This window comes from Pyrus communis, chromosome 13 (assembly GCF_041283825.1).
Source record: "Pyrus communis isolate YQ-2024b chromosome 13, ASM4128382v1, whole genome shotgun sequence".
NCBI classification, from domain to species: Eukaryota; Viridiplantae; Streptophyta; class Magnoliopsida; order Rosales; family Rosaceae; genus Pyrus; species Pyrus communis.
In genome coordinates this window covers 14,836,627-14,847,956 of record NC_142577.1, presented here as the reverse complement: position 1 = coordinate 14,847,956, position 11,330 = coordinate 14,836,627, and the positions used below count along the sequence as shown (strand labels likewise).

General features: G+C 36.9%; 2 protein-coding genes across 2 annotated transcripts; one reads left to right on the top strand and one right to left on the bottom strand.

Moving 5' to 3' along the window:
• Positions 1-2,619, bottom strand: LOC137737845 (prefoldin subunit 1). The gene is made up of 6 exons (XM_068477413.2): positions 2,465-2,619; positions 2,325-2,378; positions 2,127-2,232; positions 1,967-1,973; positions 1,764-1,848; positions 1-204 (listed from the first exon to the last, which is right to left on the bottom strand). Exons 1-6 carry the CDS (start codon positions 2,486-2,488, stop codon positions 91-93), a joined length of 390 nt encoding a protein of 129 aa, XP_068333514.2. The 5' UTR covers positions 2,489-2,619; the 3' UTR covers positions 1-90.
• A 1,010-nt stretch (positions 2,620-3,629) lies between these two features.
• Positions 3,630-9,245, top strand: LOC137736983 (putative serine/threonine-protein kinase PBL17). Its single transcript, XM_068476316.2, has 6 exons — positions 3,630-4,500; positions 5,369-5,670; positions 6,309-6,444; positions 7,452-7,588; positions 7,875-7,998; positions 8,440-9,245. Exons 1-6 carry the CDS (start codon positions 4,437-4,439, stop codon positions 8,964-8,966), a joined length of 1,290 nt encoding a protein of 429 aa, XP_068332417.2. The 5' UTR covers positions 3,630-4,436; the 3' UTR covers positions 8,967-9,245.
• The last annotated feature ends 2,085 nt before the right edge of the window (positions 9,246-11,330 follow it).

The window sequence follows — 11,330 nt, the reverse complement described above, 5'->3', positions numbered from 1 at the left end:
TGAGAGGAAAACAAATAAATACTACAAATTTCTTGTTTTGTTCCGAATGGAAAACAGAATAACTGCAGAAAAGTTTCACAAATTTAAAAGTTACATTACAGTCATGGACATTATCTGGCGAGCAAGACCGGGATCTTGGTTCAATAGCTCCCTCAAGTTGCTCTCCACCTCTGCAACCTGTTTCTCGATATATTCCTTTGAAGTCTGTCCAGAGCAGGAAAGAAACAATTTAATTCCAAAAAAAGTCCAGAAGATGAATAATAACAAGAAAAGAGTTTGCAAACTTCTAATCCGCACAAATAGAAAGATACAAATCCTGAAATACAAAAGAAATTGAAGCCTATGACAATCCCAGTAACACACTTATCCCCACAAACCCTCCGCTTCCTCTCCCCTATAACTTTCAATAATCATTTGTTTTTTTCTTTCTGTGCCTCCCACTCAATAGCTTCCATGTTCTTGCTCTTTTGCGCCTTCCAAAAGAAAAAAATTTCGGCAAACAAAGAAATGCACAATTTGGGATCATCCATACCGTAATTCATGAATGTGATAAGAAAAATTTGTACACTCGTTTATACTATTACTCCAGCATGGTTTTTGTTCGCTAGCTAAATGTCAACCAACAAGTCACTACATCTTCTTCAGGAAAACTTGCTTAATTTTTCACCTTCTAAAAATAACAAAGGCTCATTGCTTAATCTTCACCTTCTGAAAACAACAAAGCCTCCCAGGAGATGACCCATGTCTTAGCCATTGACAAATTTTTGTAAAATGACACACTAATTAGAATGACATTCTCATTCTTTCCTAGTTATTGCCTCCGTGTTCTATTAGCTGTCATGAGTAATAATAAAGCGCCCTATAAAGATGGTCAGAGCTTCATACCAAATATTTTAAAGCATTTTACTTACTCATGTTTCAACTTTTTAGACAGACTGAACTGAGTCTGAAACTAAGTAACAGCATAAAACGAAAGTTACGAGAAATTAGACATTCAGGATTATGGGATATTATCAACTTGGCATGCATAAAATCATAAACTGCTGTATCTTTCAATCTTAACAGAACTGAAATAGCACAATCAGAACTGCACCACATTTACACATGGCCATTTGAGCGAAAGAAAAATTAACAATACGATGAACCTTTGCACAAAATGCATGTTGTTATCTGCCTTTACATAAGGAGGACAAATGGTATGTGGAGTAAGGGTAATGCATAAAGAAGTTTTCAAGAAAGACGTGCACAATGTAGAAAACTCTGCAAGGTAAAATAAGTTCGTAAATGGGGACTACCAATGAGGTGACGCAAGTCCTTCAAGTTCATATACATATGATGGCAAATTTCATATTTTATAATGAAAACAAATTTTATCAAGTACTGATTCTATTGTGTCAGGATGCCAAATGGCATCTCTGTATTGGATATTGATTTGTACAACAGTCCAGCTCTGATTATTGGTCAATGGATAACTAAAAGTTTGTTTTAGGTTGAGCTTTTGGATTTAGCTTATATACTAGCAATTGTTACCAAGGGTTTCGAGTTGAATATTGTGATTTGTATCTGGAACTTTGTAATATAATTCTTGTGTACTCTGGGTTAATGTTTGAACGGGGTCTAATTTATTGATACCTAAACACTGGCATTCTCTAAAAGGTTAATTGAACTTTTCTCTCTCACCAAATGAAACAAAACAAAAGGCGCAAACACACTATAAAGGAAGAAAAGGGGCCATCATTATTCAAATGAAAGCAAAGATATACCTGGAGCGAGGCTATTGCACTCTCACTATCCTTGAGCTTTTGTTCGTGTTCATTCACTAACACCGACTTCGGCTCTAAAACAAACCTGCCCACCATAAAGTAACAGAATGTATCATCAGAGAGTATATCAGACAGCACCCATCAATAACAAGACCTGAACTACTCCATCTAATTTTATGTTTAAAACCGGCAACGAAACTCACGTTCTTCCTGCAAAACAGATTAAACCCAACAAAATTCATCAAATTTAAACCCTAAAAGCACTATCAAATTTAAATATCAGAACCCAAAAGAACTGGATCAACTTTTTTTCCCCAAATTAAGACTGAGAACTGAGAAAATGGGTTAATTGAAATGAAGTACCTATAGATTTGTAAGTATTTGAATCATCAGATAAAGGCCGCAGCTCCTCCAGGGTCAGAAAAGCACGTTTCTTTTCTCCTTCCTTGTTCCGCATCTGCGTCTGCACCTGAAACCCACCTCAATTCTCAACCAGTAAGTTCAATTTTCACCATCTGTTTATGATTTATTAATTAAAAAATAATATGGATAAAAAAAAACCTGCTTCAATTTCGCAGTAAGCTCAATCATGCGGCCTTGAATCTCCATGAACGCCTGTAAAAATTTGATTGTTCTGGTAAGTAGAAGCGAGCAAGATACAGTTGAAAATCGAAAGAGATCGAGAGAAAGAGGGGACTTACGGCTCGGTTGGCTTCGTCGGCCATTTTTGCAAGATGGAAGCTTTCTGAGTGGGAGGACGAGGGAGGCTGAAAAATCAGAATTCTCAACTCGCTACCCGTCTTCACTCGTCAGTGATGATTTGGTAAATGGGTTTTGGGTATATGGGTCGGGTTTGGCCCTTCCATAAATTCATTGGCCCATAAATTCATTGGTGGGGTGTCAAAATCTTCATAGGGTGCCTTTGTTGCGTGCTAAACGCGTTATTTTTTGCTGGTCAAAAATCAATGATTCAATATTTATGGCAAGGATCTGTCGCACTCGCGACCTGACTGCTTATGCATTATGCATTAATTAGTAAATTTTGTTAAAACTTGGTAGAAAATATAGTTTCTTCTTTTATAAGTGACTAGTGTAATAAATAGTAGGTAGATTGTTTGAGCAATTAGAGAATTTCAAGCTCGTATTCCACATAGAACAACTTGGGGTTCGACTTGGCGTTAGTGAATCGCATGGTGGCAAAAAAAAAAAACTAAAATATTTATACGAGTCTTTCTGACCTTCGAAATGATGAACTATCGTAACAAAAGTACTAACTATTTATTTAAGAAAAAAGATTAGTAGCATAAATGTGCGAATATTACACTTTCTTTTATTTATGTTAGTGGTTGAGGATTTTCTTCAAATGTCCTTTAATCATTAATCATATGATTGATTTTACAACCCATAAAAACAAGGACACGTCATACCTAAGTGGACTAAAGCAAACAGGCAAGAGGAATATGCGAAACAAATACTTGACGCCAAAAGAACAAGAAAGTGACATAGTACCTTGTCGGATTCTTTCCGGGAAAACTTTTGGTAATCTGGTTTAGGCTTCAGACTCGAAGCCTTCACTAAGAGAAACATTCTTTCTTGCAGATTTTTGTAGGCTCATCCTAAGTGGGTGTGGGTGCCTCTTGCAGTTCCATTTTCTTAGTCATTTGGTGGTTAACGATTCAAAATCTTATATTGTTGGATTTGTTAATCAATGTTTAAGATGAAAATATTAATCAATTTACGCTTCACATTTTATACCAAATCAAAAGGTGAATTGTCATGACATTTTCATTATCTGATGATTAATATAGTGATCAAAATAACGCATCTATCGTATCATAAAAACAAAGATTAGTACATTTTCTCCGCACCAAAAATAGATGTTTAGTGCTTTTCAATTTAGTTTTTTTGGGTCAATTCAACGAGACTGGTTAGCTGTTGTCTAAGAAGACTAGGCAAAACACAAAACAAAGGTGACAGAACATTGCAGTGGTTCAATGAATTGGGCTCAAACAAATAAGTGAATAACCCAAAAGAAAAAAACACACAATCCATCTTTGAATTTCGATTGATCAAAAAACCCAACTCGGATTTAAGATTTGGAGAGAAAGAGAGAGAGAGAGAGCCAGAGAAGGAGAGAATTCTGAGAAAGGAAAGGAGACAGACCGACCAGAAAAGCCATTGTTTTTGGAGATTGAACCAATTCGGAGCACGTCTGGTTTGGCGCTTTCTTCGCCCCAATGCCCTCCAAGCTTGACAAGTAAGGACCAAATCTTTCTCTCTCTTCAAAAAATAACTTACCCCCCCCCTCTCTCTCTCTCCCCTTTTTCACCGCTTTCTCTCTCCTGCCTATATTTATCTTCTCCTTTCTTCAACCTTTGAGCGGCTTTCTGGTGGCCCAAGAACAAACCAAAACACTACAAAAAAAGAAGGGCACAAAATTTATCTTCGTTTCCCGGCGAACCCACATCGGAAAGTTCATACTTTTGCTCCGACCCAGATCCAATCCCGACCCGAATTCCAACCCCACATTGACAATTGATAGATGAACCCACATTAGATATGTATGTGGGTCATTGAAGCTTTTCAGTTGTCAATGGTAATAGTTGGAGGAAGGGAACGGGTTGACATGTAAAACCGGATTCGGGTGCGGACACAGGCTTGGTTTTCAGATTCATGGGGATTTGTTTCAGTTCTGAAAAGGACCAGCATTCCAGTTATACACACGCCAGTCCTCAAGGTATTATTTATTGCAGCATACAATTTAATTTCACATTTAATTCTGTAAGAAAAACATGGAAAATGGATCCTCATTAAATTTTGCATATAATGTTGCTTGCTGCCTTTAGATGCAAGTTTTTGAACTTTTAAATTTTAATTACCATATTAATTTTTTCGGGGATCATTTGGGTCTCCTGGAAATGAATGACACAATGGCAGGGAAAATTTTGGGCTTTCTTGCATTTTTTTTAAATTTGTTTTTTTTTTTGTTAAGAAACGAAGTTTTTGGTTTTTAGTTTTCGTCATTGGTCGCATTTTCTAACGAGGTGAATGGACTTGAAGCATTTGGTGAAGTTTGTGAATGGGGAGAATGTATGTATAAAGGTAGATACTTTTTTAATAAAACATCATAGGATTTTCATGTTAGAGTTGATTGTGGATTCCTTTTTCGTGTGTGCTTTAAAAGTCGTAAGTATTCTGTCACATGAAAGTAAGTGTACTTCTTGAATACGGTTCTGATATCCGTGAAGTGTATTTAAGGTTCATTCTCTGCATTTTCTGCGGCCAAAACGATTTGTTCTTCACTTTCCATGTTTCAAAATTTTCGATCGTTTCTATTGGTGATGTGTTGTTGTTGTTGTTCTAAGATTCATACGGCCGACCGCACTTAGTGGGATAAGGCTCTGTTGTTGTTGTTGTTGTTGTTGTTTCTATTGGTGGATTACAAAACAATTGTTAGAGATGAATTTGCTGAGAAGAAACCAGAAGTACCATTCTTTCTATGTTAGTATAATGTTCAACAAAATTAGTGATGTGGATTTTTCGGAAATATTGGGTAACTGATAGAATCACTTTTCTCTTCTTGCGAAAAAATTCAAATCAAGTAGGAGATGACTCTGTTGTATCTCAAACTCCGAGTAGAACATCATCAAACACTACTCCATTGGCTTCCAAGAATGTCAAAGACCTTCGCCAAAGCCCCGGATATATCAATGTCAGCATCTTTACTTACGATGAGATGAGTTTGGCCACAAAACGTTTCAGGCCAGATCTAATTCTTGGTGAGGGTGGGTTTGGAGTTGTATACAAAGGAGTTATTGATGACACCGTGAGGGCTGGATACAAGACCACGCAAGTTGCCATCAAGGAGCTTAATCGAGAAGGGTACCAAGGTGATAGGGAATGGCTGGTATTTGACTTACCTTAACCTTTTATCTTATTTAATTTCTGAGAAATGAGTCTTTACTGTAGTCAATTTTTGAAGTGGTGCAAGTCAAAGGTTTTATACGTGGTTTCCATATCATTCATACAAGTTGCAGTGCACATTAACATTCGCCCAAGCAGTCCCCATTTCCTTTCCACTTCTCATTTCGTGGTCATGGTAGGATAGTGCACGCCTTTACTATCAGAATGAATTTAGTCTAGCATGTTTTAGAATTGGTTATTCCCAAAAGTTATTTTTGGAGCAAAAAAATGAAACATGTATGGCGTGTTGCGTGTTTTTCTTAATAGTGAATTGGCTATTTGGGGAAAAGTCAAAGATAGAAATAAGTGAGAGAAGTTGGTTTTAAATTTGTATTGCAAGGATCTTCTCAAGGAGAGAAAAATATGAAAAGTCATGGCCTGTGACTTGGCTTTAGAAATGAATACAGTAGATGATATTTCTCGCTTAAACAGGTATCATTCTCTCAACAATTCCTAGTTCAGTGGACAGGAAAGTTGGAAACCACTGAGAGACTTTTATCATCTGATTTCTATTAACATTTTTGATATGCATAAAAAAAATGAAAAATTTGGTCCTTTTTTCATAGATTGTTGGTCTTGCAGGCAGAAGTTAACTATCTGGGACAGCTGAGTAACCCTAATCTTGTGAAGCTGATTGGGTACTGCTGTGAGGATGACCACCGGCTACTGGTCTATGAATACATGGCAAGTGGCAGCCTGGAAAAACATCTATTTCGCAGTAAGTGTCTTATGCCATCAAAATTTCGTGGGATGTTGAGGAAATGATGTCTTATGCCATCTATTTCTCAGTTGTCATCCCTAATCCCTATGCTTCAACATATCATGTACCACCCTTTAGTATTTCTTGTATAAGAGTCTTTCCTTTTTGGGTAGTCTTTATTCTATCTTTCATTGGCTTTCCCACACTCCTTTAGGTGGGCTTCTAGAATCAAATGTCTTTCATGCTCTTAATAATGTTAAAAGTCAATTGTTGAGTTTGACTCATATCATTTTCTTCTTATCTTTATGCTAAGGAGGTAATTGGAGCAATGGTCCTTGAACTTTAGTCCAACTGGAGCTTTTGTCCCTAAACTAAAAGTTTGTGAGTCTTGCTCCCTTTGTAATAATGTGGAGCAATGATCCTTTTAGCTAACTTTGCTAGAACATCTACATTTTTGTCCTTTCAAAACCCCTTCTTACGGAGTTAGCCAAAAGGACCATTGCTTCACATTATAACAAGTTTAGGGACCAATAGTCATGGATTTTTAGTTCAGGGACCAAGGCTCCAATTTTCTCTTATGCTAATACTTATTTTCTTCTTATATTCTTCATTTTACATATTTGTTTCACTTCAAAATATTTGGAAACTTAAAACCTGTGAATGGAGATTGACACTTTTTTTTATGTTAGGCATGAAATGACATTTATTAGATGTGAACAAGTGTTTTGTGACCGGAAACATTTCCAGTTGTTCAACATCTGGAATGTTATGGAGCATTGCTTATACCAAGTATGCTGCAGGAAGTGTATTGAAAATATTGATCTTCTCCAAATTGCACATTGATCCACCAGCTGCTAAGATATCTCGAAATTACTGTATTATAAATATTCAATTGGGTGTTCTATTTGATACTGTTGACACATGAAGAACTTACTGGATATTGTGTTCAATTTTGAATACCATTGATAGATCATTGTGCCTCATTTGCTTAATGCCGTAATCATTTCTTTTGTTTTGGGTCGTAGGAGTGGGCTGTACGCTTACATGGTCAAGAAGAATGAAGATTGCTTTAGATGCCGCAAAGGGGCTTGCTTTTCTTCATGGTGCAGAGAGACCAATCATTTACCGCGACTTCAAGACATCAAATATCTTGTTGGATGGGGTTAGTTGTCTTCTCATTGTTATCTTTTACGTTGTGTTCATAACTGTTGAGCATCTTACTTGAGGTGCATTTGGAAAAATTTAAAAGAAAATACTTCTCCAATGAAACCCCAACCCGAAGATAAACTCCACATGGACACTAATTGTCGTGATTCTTTATCAATTTCTGGCAAGCAAAGAGTGGTATTTTATGATTGAATACAATTATGCATGGCTAGGAAAATGGGTGATTTCTTGTGATTAAATTATGCTGGTTGTTTTTACTGAAATTAAATGATAATATGCAGGATTTTAATGCAAAGTTGTCAGACTTTGGCCTTGCAAAGGAAGGGCCAATGGGAGACCAAACCCATGTTTCAACACGAGTGATGGGCACGTATGGATATGCTGCTCCGGAGTATGTTATGACTGGTGAGTGGTTTCATGCCACCGATTTATATGATAAAACATTATTCTTTTCTTGATGGAAACAGACAATTATTGCAGTGGTTTCTCAGGGCATCTTTGTAGTCCTTCATTGTTACACATGGTTGACTAAAATCACATCATATGCAGTGGTTTTCATCATGGTTTGAAGGAAAAACTTAAAAGGAAGTCATATTTGAATATCGATAAGAAGAATCCCGTTTCTCTCTTCCTCACTCTTGTGTTCTCTCTCCATATACATCAAATTGACGAGTCAGTGCTATTCTATGAATGCTTTCGTAGATGAAACAATATATGTTTCAAGCCTATCTCAACTTGGTTTTCATAGCAGTATACCTTTTAACAAGAAATATGACATAATTCCTTATTATTGGTAATATTTACATCATAGTATGTCATGACTAAGTATTAATTTGATCCAAACAGGGCATTTAACCGCTCGAAGTGATGTTTATGGATTTGGAGTGGTACTACTTGAGCTGCTCCTTGGAAGGAGAGCAATGGACAAGAGCAGACCTGGGCAAGAACATAACCTGGTTGAGTGGGCTCGCCCACTCTTAAACCATAATAAGAAACTTCTGAGGATCGTAGACCCTAGACTGGAAGGGCAGTACTCACTCAAAACAGCAATGAAGGTGGCCCATCTGGCATATCAATGCCTTAGCCAAAACCCGAAAGGGAGGCCCCTTATGAGCCAGGTGGTTGAATTGCTCGAGTCTCTTCAGACAACAGGAAACCATGAACTTCAAAGTGGAGAAGGTGGAGTGACTCTTTATGAGGCTCCCAAGGGAACCTTTGGAACCGCCCCCATGAAGAGAGACCCGAACAGAAGAGACGGTGAAAGGGGAGGAGAGGCACATAGGAGGAGCAAACCGGGAAATGGAGGGAGCAAGAGTGAGCCTATGAATGATTTCGATCGTAGTAACTTGTCTCCAAATTTTTGTGTCACTTGAAAAGTAGCTCCTACGTACGTTAAACTTGTAACCAGATAGTGGATGGAGGGTTGAAACTGTACAAGATCATATCAACTGGTCTATCCATTTGGTGGTTTTGAGTTAAATCCATTTGCCGGGGCGGGGCGAAAATTGAAAATTGTGATTAACAATTTAACGCTTTGTAATTCATTTTCTTACGTTTTATTCTAATCACTATCTTGTAATTTAACAGAAGGTATCATTTGACATTATTGCCCTCGCCAAATATGCCTTAATCAGTTGAGACTTTGAGTATCAGCATAAGCATCTCATGTATTTATGATCATGTTTAACTCTTGATACGTCTTTAGCCTGCATTAATGATGTTCAAATTTACATGGGTTCAGACAGGAGAAATTAAGCCGACGAACAAGTGGAATTTGTAGTTGAGTAAGTTTTTGAAACGGGGAACAATCTAACGTTACTGCTCGTGGGATCTGAACGACTCTTGAGGTTTGCCAACTAACAAAACAACACACAACAAATGAAACCATCTTTTTGCCCTTGAACAAACACTTGCCGCAATTGTTTACGTTGTTAACCACGTTGGTGCATTTTCCACGGTAGATACGCTCTCCAAGCTTGCACTTATACCCACATTGCCCGCAGTGCTTCCTTTCTCCGACAACATAAACACCTACTGTCTTGCGGCAATAGACATTAGACAAGACTCTTCCACTGTTAGCTTTTGGTTTTATTTGCTCACTGGTGAGGATTTTAGCTTACGATCTCTACTTCTGCAACACTCCTCTATGGGGCTAAAATTTAATCCAAAGTTGTATTTGGCACTTGTTTAATGCTTACTAGTTTACGCGCGCGCGCACAAAGTGCGTGAATTTTTTTTTTTTTTTTGTTTTTAATATTAAAACAGAGATGATGAGAGAGAATGTGGGAGTGAGGAGAAATAGGTTTTTTTATTTTTTATTTTTTTAAATTAAAGATGTTAAAATCACCTGTAAGTGATGCTTAAACAAACAAAAATAAACTTTAGGTTTGTGAAATTACATTACTGCCCTTAACATTTTTATTGTGATAGAAGACTAAATAGTATTTTTCACCCTCTTTTGATTGACAAAGAGAGTTCTATTAATATGTAGTTTAGATAATAAAGACCTCAATTATCACCGCAACTAGCTTTATACACACAATAATTGCGTTTAAATGTCTAGCTGCAAATAACTCTAGATAAATAATAAATTTGTTTTTGATATTTTGTAGATGTCTTTGATGTATAGTTAAAGTTACATGATGAATATTATTTTGTATATATATAAATAAAAGTGTAGCTGCAATGTGATAAACCTCAGTATATATTCAACTTTTTCAAGGTTCAACTCGAAAACTTTGGATTATAGTAGCTTGTACAAAATTTTATATGGGGCATTGGTTTTTTCATAATCAAATTCGCTTTGGGGGCAAGTTTGCTTCATTGGACCATACCAAGTGTTGACTAGCAATTCAGTTTCGTGACTCGGTACTAGTGTGTTTCCCAACTTGTAGCACATCATCTTGAGTGTTGCCTATTTTCTCTTTATTTGGTATCTCGCCGTTTTCTATTGTGGCTCCATCCTTTATTCCAGTCCATTATAAGTTGTCGACGGTTGGATGGCTTAAGGTTAATATTGATGGGTCTTGCGCCAACTTACGTGCTGGATTTAAAGGAATCTTTCGCTCTTTAGAGGGTGGAGTGCTTGGTGCTTTTCAATCAAATACGAAATTTGTAAATTCAATTGCTGCAGAAATTCTTGTCTTTATTGAAGATGTGTCTATAGCTCGGGTGAGAGACTGGAAGCATATATTGATTGAAACAAATTCCATGTTTGGTTATTCATTATCATTTTTTACAGGCTCCCAATTTGGTTCCTTGGTTTCTTATGGTGGATTGAAAGAATTGTCTTTGACGACTTTGTCAAATGCGGTTTATATGTACATATATTTATCGAGAAGGAAATTAGGTTGAAGATTGTTTAGCTTCATTTCAGACAAATAGTTATGCTTACTGTTGGTGGTCTATAGTTCCAGACTTTGTTGCGTCTGCCTATGCTCGTGACATGTCATTTTGTCCTTATTATAATTTTCGTTGATCATTTGGTTATTGCAAGTTTTGGTAGTCTCCCCGCTTGTAATTTTTTTCATTTACTTTCCTTTTTTATTTATTAATAAAAATGGTGGAGAAGGGATGGTCAGGGAGTTCCTGGGTGTAATGATTCTCTCCCCTTTGGGAGTGGGTATGTGCCTCGCATGCAACCATTGCCGATGAGCTAATCTCGCTTAATTTTTCTTCATTAAACTTAGAAGAAAAGAAGAAGAGACAAACGAAACGTTGAAGCATGTCCAGCCCAT